The sequence below is a fragment of the Rhodnius prolixus genome, unplaced genomic scaffold, assembly GCF_049639745.1.
Source record: "Rhodnius prolixus isolate KJV_2025 unplaced genomic scaffold, Rpr scaffold_9, whole genome shotgun sequence".
Classification (NCBI taxonomy): Eukaryota; Metazoa; Arthropoda; class Insecta; order Hemiptera; family Reduviidae; genus Rhodnius; species Rhodnius prolixus.
In genome coordinates, this window is record NW_027411604.1 from 13,179,293 (window position 1) to 13,193,294 (window position 14,002).

General features: G+C 32.4%; 1 protein-coding gene across 4 annotated transcripts in view; it reads left to right on the plus strand.

The window, feature by feature from the left end:
* The window catches only part of LOC141453907 (uncharacterized), a 637,650-nt gene that overhangs the window by 549,831 nt on the left and 73,817 nt on the right, over positions 1–14,002 (plus strand). For all 4 annotated transcript variants that reach the window (XM_074127531.1, XM_074127530.1, XM_074127532.1 and 1 more), the window contains one exon: positions 9,328–9,826. In XM_074127531.1, coding sequence (XP_073983632.1) covers positions 9,328–9,826 — 499 coding nt within the window. The remainder of the gene's footprint in view (positions 1–9,327; positions 9,827–14,002) is intronic.

Consider the following 14,002-nt stretch of genomic DNA (forward strand, 5'->3'; position numbering starts at 1 on the left):
TCCCTCTGTGAACCACGTATTCGTATGAAATTTTGTTCTCTTATACACTTTGTTTTTCTCAATTATAAAGTATAGTTATTTTGTGCACAGATCTATAAATATAGAAGATATACGATAAAGGGTTGAAAATTTTTTGGGTCATGAAATTCTGTAAAATTATGGCCGTTCTATATCTCCCACCGTGAACCACGTATTCGTATGAAATTTTGTTCTCTTGTACACTTTGTTTTTCTCAATTATAAACTACAGTTATTTTGTGCACAGATCTATAAATGTAGAAGATATAAAAAGTTGAAAATTTTTTGGGTCATGAAATTCTGTAAAATTATGGCCGTACTATATCTTCCACTGTGAAGCACGTATTGATATGGAATTTTTTTCTCTTATACACTTTGTTTTTCTCAATTATAAACTATAGTCATTTTGTGCACAGATCTAACAAGGTAGAAGATATAAAGGGTTGAAAATTTTGTGGGTCATGAATTTCTGTAAAATTATGGTCGTTCTATGTCTCCCACCGTGAACCACGTTTTCGTATGAAATTTTGTTCTCTTGTACACTTTGTTTTTCTCAATTATAAACTATAGTTATTTTGTGCACAGATTTATAAATGTAGATGATATAAAGGGTTGAAAATTTTTTGGGTCATAAAATTCTGTAAAATTATGGCCGTTCTATATCTCCCACTGTGAACCACGTATTGATATGGAATTTTGTTCTCTTGTACACTTTGTTATTCTCAATTATAAACTATAGTTATTTTGTGCACAGATCTATAAATTTAGAAGATATAAAAAGTTGAAAATTTTTTGGGTCATGAAATTCTGTAAAATTATGACCGTTCTAAATCTCCCACTGTGAACCACGTATTCGTATGAAATTTTGTTCTCATGTACACTTTGTTTTTCTCAATTATAAACTATAGTTATTTTGTGCACAGATCTACAAATATAGAAGATATAAAGGGTTGAAAATTTTTTGGGTCATGAAATTCTGTAAAATTATGGCCGTTCTATATCTCCCACCGTGAACCACGTATTCGTATGAAATTTTGTTCTCTTGTACACTTTGTTTTTCTCAATTATAAACTATAGTTCTTTTGTGCACAGATCTATAAATGTAGAAGATATAAAGGGTTTAAAAATTTTTGGGTCATGAAATTCTGTAAAATTATGACCGTTCTATATCTCCCACTGTGAACCACGTATTCGTCTGAAATTTTGTTCCCTTATACACTTTGTTTTTTTCAATTATAAACTATAGTTATTTTGTACACAGATCTATAAATGTAGAAGATATAAAGGGTTGAAAATTTTTTGGGTCATCAAATTTTGTAAAATTGTGGCCGTTCTATATCTCCCACTGTGGACCACGTATTGATATAGAATTTTGTTCTCTAATACACTTTGTTTTTCTCAATTATAAACTATACTTATTTTGTGCACAGATCTAAAAAGGTAGAAGATATAAAGGGTTGAAAATTTTTTGGGTCATGAAATTCTGTAAAATTATGGCCGTTCTATATCTCGCACCGTGAACCACGTATTTGTATGAAATTTTGTTCTCTTGTACACTTTGTTTTTCTCAATTATAAACTATAGTCATTTTGTGCACAGATCTAAAAAGGTAGATGATATAAAGGGTTGAAAATTTTTTGGGTCATGAAATTCTGTAAAATTATAGCCGTACTATATCTTCCACTGTGAAGCACGTATTGATATGGAATTTTGTTCTGTTGTAAACTTTGTTTTTCTCAATTATAAACTATAGTCATTTTGTGCATAGATCTAAAAAGGTAGAAGATATAAAGGGTTGAAAATTTTTCGGGTCATGAAATTTTGTAAAATTGTGGCCGTTTTATATCTCCCACTGTGAACCACGTATTGATATGGAATTTTGTTCTCTTGTACACTTTGTTTTTCTCAATTATAAACTATAGTCATTTTGTGCATAGATCTAAAAAGGTAGAAGATATAAAGGGTTGAAAATTTTTTGGGTCATGAAATTTTGTAAAATTATTGTCGTTCTATATCTCCCACTGTGGACCACGTATTGATATGGAATTTTGTTCTCTTATACACTTTGTTTTTCTCAATTATAAACTATAGTTATTTTGTGCACAGATCTAAAAAGGTAGAAGATATAAAGGGTTGAAAATTTTTTGGGTCATGAAATTCTGTAAAATTATGGCCGTTCTATATCTCCCACGGTGAACCACGTATTGATATGGAATTTTATTCACTTATACACTTTTTTTTCTCAGTTATAAACTATAGTTTTTTTGTGCATAGATCTAATAAGGTAGAAGATATAAAGGGTTGAAAATTTTTTGGGTCATGAAATTTTGTAAAACGGTGGCCGTTCTATATCTCCCACTGTGAACCACGTATTGATATGGAATTTTATTCTCTTATACACTTGGTTTTTCTCAATTATAAACTATAGTTATTTTGTGCACAGATCTATAAATGTAGAAGATATAAAAAGTTGATAATTTTTTGGGTCATGAAATTCTGTAAAATTATGGCCGTTCTATATCTCGCATCGTGAACCACGTATTTGTATGGAATTTTGTTCTCTTGTACACTTTGTTTTTCTCAATTATAAACTATAGTCATTTTGTGCACAGATCTAAAAAGGTAGAAGATATAAAGGGTTGAAAATTTTTTGGGTCATGAAATTCTGTAAAATTATGGCCGTACTATATCTTCCACTGTGAAGCACGTATTGATATGGAATTTTGTTCTCTTGTACACTTTGTTTTTCTCAATTATAAACTATAGTCATTTTGTGCACAGATCTAAAAAGGTGGAAGGTATAATGGGTTGAAAATTTTTTGGGTCATGAAATTCTGTAAAATTATGACGGTTGTATATCTCCCACCGTGAACCACGTATTCGTATGAAATTTTGTTCTCTTGTACACTTTGTTTTTCTCAATTATAAACTATAGTCATTTTGTGCACAGATCTAAAAAGGTAGAAGATATAAAGGGTTGAAAATTTTTTGGGTCATGAAATTCTGTAAAATTATGGCAGTTTTATATCTTCCACTGTGAACCATGTATTGATATGGAATTTTGTTCTCTTGTAAACTTTGTTTTTCTCAGTTATAAACTATAGTCATTTTGTGCATAGATCTTAAAAGGTAGAAGATATAAAGGGTTGAAAATTTTTTGGGTCATGAAATTTTGTAAAATTGTGGCCGTTTTATATTTCGCACTGTGAACCACGTATTGATATGGAATTTTGTTCTCTTGTACACTTTGTTTTTCTCAATTATAAACTATAGTCATTTTGTGCACAGATCTAAAAAGGTAGAAGATACAAAGGGTTGAAAATTTTTTGGGTCATGAAATTCTGTAAAATTATGGCCGTTCTATATCTCCCACTGTGAACCACGTATTGATATGGAATTTTATTCACTTATACACTTTTTTTTCTCAGTTATAAACTATAGTTATTTTGTGCATAGATCTAATAAGGTAGAAGATATAAAGGGTTGAAAAATTTTTGGGTCATGAAATTCTGTAAAATTATGGCCGTTCTATATCTCCCACTGTGAACCACGTATTCGTATGAAATTTTGTTCACTTGTACACTTTGTTTTTCTCAATTATAAACTATAGTTATTTTGTGCACAGATCTAAAAAGGTAGAAGATATAAAGGGTTGAAAATTTTTGGGTCATGAAATTCTGTAAAATTATGGCCGTTCTATATCTCCCACTGTGGACCACGTATTGATATGGAATTTTGTTCTCTTATACACTTTGTTTTTCTCAATTATAAACTATATTTATTTTATGCACAGATCTAAAAAGGTAGAAGATATAAAGGGTTGAAAATTGTTTGGGTCATGAAATTCTGTAAAATTATGGCCGTTCTATATCTCCCACGGTGAACCACGTATTGATATGGAATTTTATTCACTTATACACTTTTTTTTCTCAGTTATAAACTATAGTTATTTTGTGCATAGATCTAATAAGGTAGAAGATATAAAGGGTTGAAAAATTTTTGGGTCATGAAATTCTGTAAAATTATGGCCGTTCTATATCTCCCACCGTGAACCATGTATTCGTATGAAATTTTGTTGTCTTGTACACTTTGTTTTTCTCAATTATAAACTATAGTTATTTTGTGCACAGATCTAAAAAGGTAGAAGATATAAAGGGTTGAAAATTTTTGGGTCATGAAATTCTGTAAAATTATGGCCGTTCTATATCTCCCACTGTGAACCACATATTGATATGGAATTTTGTTCTCTTATACACTTTGTTTTTCTCAATTATAAACTATATTTATTTTATGCACAGATCTAAAAAGGTAGAAGATATAAAGGGTTGAAAATTGTTTGGGTCATGAAATTCTGTAAAATTATGGCCGTTCTATATCTCCCACGGTGAACCACGTATTGATATGGAATTTTATTCACTTATACACTTTTTTTTCTCAGTTATAAACTATAGTTATTTTGTGCATAGATCTAATAAGGTAGAAGATATAAAGGGTTGAAAAATTTTTGGGTCATGAAATTCTGTAAAATTATGGCCGTTCTATATCTCCCACCGTGAACCATGTATTCGTATGAAATTTTGTTCTCTTGTACACTTTGTTTTTCTCAATTATAAACTATAGTTATTTTGTGCACAGATCTAAAAAGGTAGAAGATATAAAGGGTTGAAAATTTTTGGGTCATGAAATTCTGTAAAATTATGGCCGTTCTATATCTCCCACCGTGAACCATGTATTCGTATGAAATTTTGTTCTCTTGTACACTTTGTTTTTCTCAATTATAAACTATAGTTATTTTGTGCACAGATCTAAAAAGGTAGAAGATATAAAGGGTTGAAAATTTTTGGGTCATGAAATTCTGTAAAATTATGGCCGTTCTATATCTCCCGCTGTGAACCACATATTGATATGGAATTTTGTTCTCTTATACACTTTATTTAATGTTAGTGTTCAGCAAGAAAAATATATATATATACATATAATTGTGTTCCGCGTCTATGAAAAGGTTAAGAACCACTGGTCTAGAGACTTGTGAAGAAGTCCAAGTCTATAAAAATTATCCGAAAAGTATTTACTGAAGACGCTCAGAAAAAGGGCCTCGCCAAAACGTGGTTCGAACCATTGGTTGAAAAGCCATAAAAGTGGATGTTTAAATTAGTTTGATTAACGATTGAAATTGAACTAATTCGGTGATTAAAATTAAAGTTCAATTTAATTCTCAGATTTAATCATATTTTTTTTAGTTTGATTAAATTAGTTTGATTAACGATTAAATCTGTTTAGTTGATTAAATAATTGTCATATGATTAAAATTACGATTAAATTCGCCGATTAAATTCTGAATTAAATTAAAAATAAATTTAATCAATTGAAAAATTTAATCAATTAAATTTAGAATTTAATTTTTTTTTTAATCAGTGCCCAACTCTGGATATAATGCAACTTAATTAAAAAATAATTGTAAATCAAAGAATATCTTTTTCTTTCGGCCTATAATTGTCGCAGTATTTTGATGTAAAACTTGATCTTCTGGTCGTCATCTTTTTTTTAGGCTTTAGGTTTTGCTAGAAAACAAATCAAAGAAATTTGCCTCTTTTAAGGACGTCATTAGCTGAACTTAGTCATCAAGAGGGGCAAATTAGGTATTATTATTTTTTTTTTTCAGTAAAAAGTACATACATATATTTTGATTATATACTTCCATGTAATATATCCAAGTAAGTTACGTACAAAAGAAGTTCAAAGAACCAACTAGTACTATTACAGTAGAGTAGCAACGTCAGTGGTTGAAGTTAGAGCAGTTTTTAGAGACAAGGTTGGTTAAGTAGGTGGTATAGTTAGAGAAGAAGTACCTTAGGGTGTAAAGAGATGAAGGGCAGACCAAGGGAAAACAAAGGGTTGCGACCTCTCTTCTTGGGTGCACTTACTATCCTCACGACCAATAACACATAACAGAGAACAAGAAAGAGGGAACAACCAGAACAAAAAAAAAAAAAAATACATATATATAAAATAAAATTGGAGTGCTGAAAGTGGAGGAGTTGGCTAAGGATCCACTCTGGGCCCACACAGGCACTCGGCGAGAACACGTATGAGCCGAGGGTAGAAGGTGGAAGATGTACTACTTGGGCTGTACCTGGTAGAAAGACAAAAGAAGGACTTTTACACCCAGTTTAGAGGTCGGGCTGGGCTGCTCCTCATCGTGACCCACTCGCTGACAGTGAGCCAGGATAACTTACTTCCCACTTCTCTTGTGCTTCTTTGTGAAACCCCTTTTTTTGTGACAGCCTCTTCTACTTCTTTTGGAGACTCCATCTCTTCTCTTTTCTATTTCTTATTTCTTCCATTTAATGTTAACACAACCTTCCTTCAAATTTAAATTCACTCCCAATTATTACTACCTTCTTTTAAATAAAATTTTGCAACACTTTAATTAGCTAAAGTGTGAATACAAACCTAGCTAGTTGCAATGGCACAGGTTCATCTGGTCCTCATCTCACAGAAGAATTAGATGAAAGAAGAAATCTCCTAGGTAATCAACGTCACTAGTAATAAAAAAAAAACCCAAAATCGGCTTCTTCAACTTGCAATACTTCTGGAATATTTGGCTACAACAATCTTGGAGATTACTGTTCGCTACCTCGCCAACATCGTTCATCAATAAACCATATTCGCCGTAATTGGTCTGGTAAGTTTTCACTATACTCTTCCTCTTCGTATGAAACAACTCTTAATGACGTTTCTACCTCTTTCTCACAAGCTTCGTATGAGGCCGAAGGCTTTACCAGATGTCGCTTTTGGTTATTAACTGCGTTGCAGCCTCCAAGAGGTCTTAATGCAAACTATAGGTTGCAGAGCAATCAGACCGGGCGTAAGAGGCCGGTTACTTCTCCATCTTCAATAATGTATTTCCCTGCCTGCATTTCTTTGAAGTTTCATGTGACGTTCTGCCCTCTTTTAGTACTTCTCCTAATCCATTATTCTTCAAGTATTAATTTCTTTGCCACAAAATTGATCATGTAGGAAAAGAGAGGAAGGTAGGTTCTAGCCTTATCTTTAGTGGACCCGGAGCCCTTCTGCTGCGTATTTAGGGTTGCGACAAAAGCAACGTTTAAGAACAGGGTTTCCAGCAACTCTGGAGTTTGGTTTTATTCGAGAACCCTCACCAGAGCTGGATGGTTATAAATGTTACTACGGAGTATCTGCTGACTGGAGACTGACGAGCTAGATTGAAAAATAAAAGCTACTTTGTTTAGTCGTTGGTGGTCACTGGCTGGAAGTTTGAGCTTTAAAGACGTGGCAGCCTTATGGGTGCGCTTCTCTAGAAGCTTTAAGGTCTGCTTGTTAGCCTAAGGTTTACGTATGTTCTGTGAGCTAACGGTGTTAACTTTGGCTAACCAAGGGATTTTACAGTATGGGTTAACACATTAAGTGATTCTTACAAGCTGCAGTGAATGTGGGTCGATTGAATTACTAGCTCATTCGTGCATTCTATTATTGCATGTCTTCGTTGAGCTAGCCCTAACCTGAATTAATCTTAGATGTTGAGGATCCCACTTTAGCCTATTCGTAGGCTTTTTTTTTCTTTCCAATATGTCCGGATATTCAGTAAACCTTAAAAATAATTCTCTGGACTAGGCTTTTGCTAGAAGCTTTTAGTAAAATTCCACATCTTGAAGAAAATAAATCAGTTTTAACATTGTAGTTTAGAAATATTATTGCATTGTTTTAATTCTGTTAAAAAATTGTAAGTCTTCAAATCTTTCTCAAGACATGAAAAACTAAAGAATATTTAAATAAAAAGAAAAATAAAGCTACAGAAAACCAACCAGTGCCTAGACTAAAACTGCCTCTATAAAGGAAAAGAGAAAACTTTTTTAAAAACCTGGAAAGGGTAAGTGAAAACCCTATGGTATTTTATTTTTACTTAATATCCTGGGTTTTTCCACCCTTTTCTTCGCACACAGGGCGGTCCTTCCATTTCATTTATGTAATTCCTTAAGGTTGTACACGCGCTACCTTGCTGTTACCAGAATACACTCGCTGCCTTCTTATACAGAAATATGTATTATTACAGCCTTGTTTTCTTACATACATACCGACAGCATATTCTGAATTAATTCCATTCTTTTATTGTGTTTTATTTTGCTTTATCCCTTTATTATTGTAGTGAGTACCTTTTTTGCTTGTTTAATATTTTCTGTTTTCCACTCCGCCATCTTAATAAGGGGTGATTTTCTTTAATATTGTCTTTAATTTTCTCTTATTGTTAGGTTTTTGTTGTTTTTATTTCTTTATTGTTGTTGCTTTGTGTCTTAACAGAAAGTTTTATTGCTAATACCCTGGTTTTCCACCAGCCGCTGACCTTGTGACCTCCTCCGAATAGCACCTCAAATAGGGAGATCACAATTTTCCTGTTTGTCCATCGCTTGGAAACATCTCCTTGATATTTTACTCGTGACCTGCATTATCAGGTTCGTTTCTAATTAATAGACTAAACATTCGCTTAATTCGAATGCAACCCGGCTAAATTACATATCGATAGCAATATGATTATAATTTAATTGAATATAGATTAGGACATTTTTGTTTTATGCAACTAGTGGGCTAGTGCAACTATATTACATTTAATTAACTAGTAATTCAAAATTACTAATAGATGCTCGTTATTCAACTTAATTGAATTGTAATTATAATTTTATTACAGCATTAATTAAATTATAGACCAAAGGTCAGTCAAATCCTATTCTTAAAAGCCATTTCTCCTGATTGGTGTAGTCCTGATGCATTGCACAATCGAGTTCAATTTTAGGAATTCTTTGGAAGGTTAAATTTTGGAGGTTTTGCAAACAGTTCAAATTTCAAACCATTATATCACTATACGTATTGTTCCGTTTTCAATGATTTCTTTACTGAATTGTAGAGAAAAGTTAGCTCTGTAACTGATATAAATGGTAATGTACTAGTGATTAGTTAATGAGATATAGAAGGTTAAGTTTTGGAGGTTTTACAAACAGTTCAAATTTCAAACCATTCGTATCTCTACACGTATTGTTCAGATTTCAATGAATTCTTTACCGAATTGTAGAGGAAAGTTAACTGTATATAACTGGTATAAATCGCAATATTCTAGTGATAATAGACATCACATTGTAAGTCAAAGATTTTTTTTGCAAATAAACTAATTTTTAGAGTTTCGTTTACAATTTTAAATACATTTTTTGTAAAGAAGTATTATCCGATGGTTCCTTTAAATTATTTGTATTAAAAGTAACTATAAAATTCCGAAATAATTTCCTTTTTATATTTACAGATGATAACGAAGGACAGTCTGTCAGGTTTAAACAGACTGGAATGGCTAGATATGGATGGCCTGTTAAGTCTAGAGAGATTAGACAGTGACTCCATGATGGGCTGTCATTGGTTGAGACGTCTATCTATAGAAAGTTCCACAAGACTTGGCTCATTATTGGCCAGCCTACCTTATCTTACAAGACTTACTGTAAGAATATTAGAAAGAAAATTGAACAACCAACTTGGTAGATTACCACTAAAATTGGCACATCTTGAATTACGTGGTGAACATTTAAGAGAGATTGAACCAGCTGGTCTTTCTGGACTGGCTAGGGAAGCTGTACTCTGTATCCGTGGTACCAGTATAGAAGAATTACCATTAGGTTTACTATCAGGTCTTGGCCACGTCACACATCTGACCCTAGACATTCGGGACAACAAGATTACGTCATTAAGTCCGGATACTTTCTACTATAACCTCACAGGATGGGAAAATGTTGGTACTAAACTTATTTCAGGTAAGCAGTTCTTTCATTTTTCACTTAAGCCTTTAATTATATTATTTTCAGTTCTTTTTGATTCGTTGGACAGCTTTTACAAGATGAATGCAAGTACTTTTTGGGAGAAAACCATTTAGGAGAGACCACGGATTAGCCTTCCAAAAAGAGATAACATTGCTTTTATAACCATCTATAATTTCAGAGTATATACTTTAGTGATAACACAAACGTTTGGAATTACCACTTATACGAATAAACAAAGCCTGAACGTTCAGGAAGTATTACCAAAAGGCTTGGGCTGTTTCCGCACTTGTTGCAGTTGTAAAACTTACAAATCATAGTTTTGATTACTGCTAGGTAGTCTGAAGGCTAGCCTTCGGGAGTTGTTTAAGTTGTTGCGATTTAGGAAGTAGTTGAGTTAGAAGCTATAGATTCTTTTTTATTGAAATTCACAACTGTTGCAAGTAGCAAATGAGATATAAGATAACTATATCATGAATTTGGATAGGAGAAGGCACCCAGTGGCGACACTTCATTAACGTGAATAGATGCTTTATACTGCTCTAATGATGAGAGTAGATCGATGTGGCCATCTTCTCTTCAATCTTCTTAGAGGTTTACCTGGTCTTGCGAAAGAAGATAGTTTTTAGATTAGAGGGTTAGGATGAGCTGCAGTAAAGGAATGAGATTTTAAGAAATGAGTTTTAGCAATATCTTTAACGAAAAGGATTTTGAGATCATTGTGGATAGTGAGGTTTGTTTAAAATAATGGAAGTGACTCCTTTTACATTTATTCACGTACTAAACTTTATTCCAAAAATCCACAACACATTGTTCAGTATTTTGGAACTTCCCTTTTACGGATTTTCTTATAATTTGGATTTTTACCTGCATGTTTATTTTCGCTTCCAGCCGCTTATATTTTCTTTTAATTTAAAATTTAAATTGTTGAGAAATAATCAAAGAGGGAGGAAAGCGAAGTTAATGTGTTTTGTTAGAATATTGTGAATAAATATTCTTTTATATTTACTCGTACCACCAAGTCCAGTTTAACTTGAAGCCCCCCCAGGGTAGTGGAACACCCTCTGTGTTTGTGGTTACGAAAATATTTAAAACTATGAGTTCAGGTTATTTCTTCTGTAGAACAGCTTCAGTTAGTTGGTTTTTTGGGTTATTACTCATCCACTAGTTGAATAGGCATCTTTTTTTTTAAAGAAATTGTTGCCACAAATGATTCAAATAGATCGGAAAAATCTAGAATATATGGAGTAAAACAGGCCAGGAGTTTACAGTGTTTAATTATTTGAAGATCACTAATGAGAGCAATTGAGCTCACAATTTCAGGAAAAGCAATCACAGCACTGGAATTTAATGAAAACGGTATTTGATAATTATTTTCCAGTGAGAGGGCCCTCACTTTGCTTACAAAATATTAGTTTTCATGAGAAAATATTAAGGGTAAAATGCTGTAAAAAAAAATAGGACAGTTATATTAGTACAAATTTTCAATTATTTCTGAGTGTTATATCAAAAGATAGATGATGATAATCATCAGGAAAATTCGAGGACTATGAAAAGGAGAAAATTCTGGCAGTTAGTCTGATTAAGTGGAAAATATTTAAGTTTTTTCTTCCGTTTTGTGTTATTTTTATTTTAATATCATTTTCAGTTGCTTTTATTTATTTATTTTGTACAATTTTTCAGAATGGTGAAATAGGAGAATATATATATATTATTTTACTATTTGGGTAACTGCTGGTTTAAATTTTCTTTGCTTCCTTTCTCCTTCTACGAAAATCAGGTAAAGATTTGGATTACTTAATTTATTTAAATTTTAAGCGAAGCATCGAAGTTGCGTAACCGAATTGGCTGGCTAGAAGCATCGTTAAATCTATTAAGAATTAGTAGTATGCCCAATTTTTGCCGGTCATCAACACATTAGATTACCAAACAATCGATTGTTATCAATAATTAGTAAGTTATTCCATCAAGTTACCACTAGTTTCTTCAAAATCGGTGGTTATTTCACCAAAGAAAAAGACTAAACTGGGAAAATCGGTGACGTTAGCCACCGTGGTGAAGCTTATTGCAAAAATTCATCTTAATTTAGATGGCTAGTTGGCAAAAAGTGATGTTTTTTTGAAGTCTTCTTTCTGAATCCATTCAGGAAAAGCTCAATTTTGATTTTCTAAAAATAAACGAAAAATCAATAATTACAAATTTGAGTAACTGTATTGAAAGTCTGTCAATCAATAATCATCTTTCTTTCACTTTTTAGTAGGAAATTTCCATTTACAATTAAAATTTCAACTAATTTTTTGAGCAATTAAAACACTTTACAATTACAATTTAACGTTTACTTATCACTGATGTATAATAAATTACATCTGTTTAGTATAACTTAACATCGTAGGAGTAATCAGAAATTGCAAATCCTCTTGAATAAACCTCTTTTAGTGTTTAAAGAAATTGAGTAGAATCAGACGGGGGTGATCAACTAGCTAGGTTGAGTCCTGAAGGAAACCCCAATACAAGCTACTTTAAGAACAACCGCAATGAAAGAGTTAAGCCAATGTTCAGATTAGTCTTGGAACATAAGGAATTCCTTGTCTAATATAAGGATAATTTGCGTAAATAGATCAAGAAGGAAAGGTTTTAGCGAGGGAACAAAGCCACAGTGTAACGTAAAAATGTCACAAGCAAATATTAAACAGAGAAAAAAACCACAGAATTAGAGAAGAGGCTAAGCCTGGAGTCTGCATCTCATAACACATTCATTACTCAAAGTGTTTCTCCCAAAATTCAATTCTGTCAATGACTTTCAAAATCAAAGGTTTGTTCCTTAAAACTAGCAATGCAAAATGGGGAATCACTAAAAAAATCTGCCAACTCGAGATGATATTTGGAAGAGAGATTTTAAGTGTAATGTACGGACTCTTTACCTATATAAATATTAGTGACATTGTGATTTTTCCGTTGAAAATTCCAAGTTTACAAAAAGATATTTTGTAAATATTGGTAAAAGAAAGCCAAGTGAATGTTCGCGACAAAAAGTTTCACAAAGTAATTTCATCATATTTACATAATATTGAATCTTTCATCTCACTTTTTACTATGAAATTTCCATTTACAATTAAAACTGTATTTATTTCATTTAATTAAATTTAAATTCAGCCACTAACCAATCCCTCTTAATAATCTATGGGTCTCCATTTTGGTTAATTGATTTTAACTAAAGAAGAAAGGACATGCAAACTGTTGACTACAAAGAGCCAATTATTTATCAATTAGAGTTGGTTAAGTCACAATTGTTGTGCTCTAGCTGCCAATTAGAATAGAACTAGATAATTATTGGAAAAGCTAGTTTAGTGTTATGAGCATCTATGGTGCTCGTAAACGGAGATCCATTTAGTGGGAGTGACTCATAAAGTCAATGTAATACACTAGATTGGCCTCATAGGCTATAGCCTAAGAGATATTCTCCTTGCATTTATAGGCTTACCCAGAGAAAGCCTTCTGATTTAGCTACCTTTCAATAGACAATATTTCCCTTATTTTTGTAGTTCAGCTCGTAGTTAGTAGTTTTGTCCGGTTGTCATGGCCTTATTTGGTTCTACAACTTATCCTCCTTATTGTACCCAAAAGTCCTCCTTAGTTTCTCCTTCTAGGAAATAAAATCAACGTCTCCATTCTTTCCACTTCTATGTAACTCTGGTGTAGACAGTCCATCTGGGTTTATAACTAGGCTATAAAAGTGCATTCCTCTTTAAACGTAAAAAAGTCACTCGTGTGGTTGCAATGCTCGTCTTTGAGGGGCGGGTGTTGGGTCTAATGGTTGGCTTTGTAATTGGGAGATCCCCAGTTCGAATCCCGTGTATGACTACTTTTTATTTGTTAGAAACAAATCTTTACAGTAAAGTATGTGCTTCTTCTGCCTTCGTCCAACACACCTAATTTATGCTTAAAATTATGTAAAATTAGAAAAAGGTATTCTATTCAGTTTTTCACATTCGTTGAACTGATAAACTTCCAGCTTGGTTAAAATTTTGATTAGACATACGTATTATATCCATAAGTATTATACAGAAAGTTATTTGTACCTAACACTATATTGATATACTTTGTTGGATCCCTTAAAATCATCCAACCCTACTCAAGTGTGAGTAAAAAGTTTGAAGGAAAAATTGGAAAAAA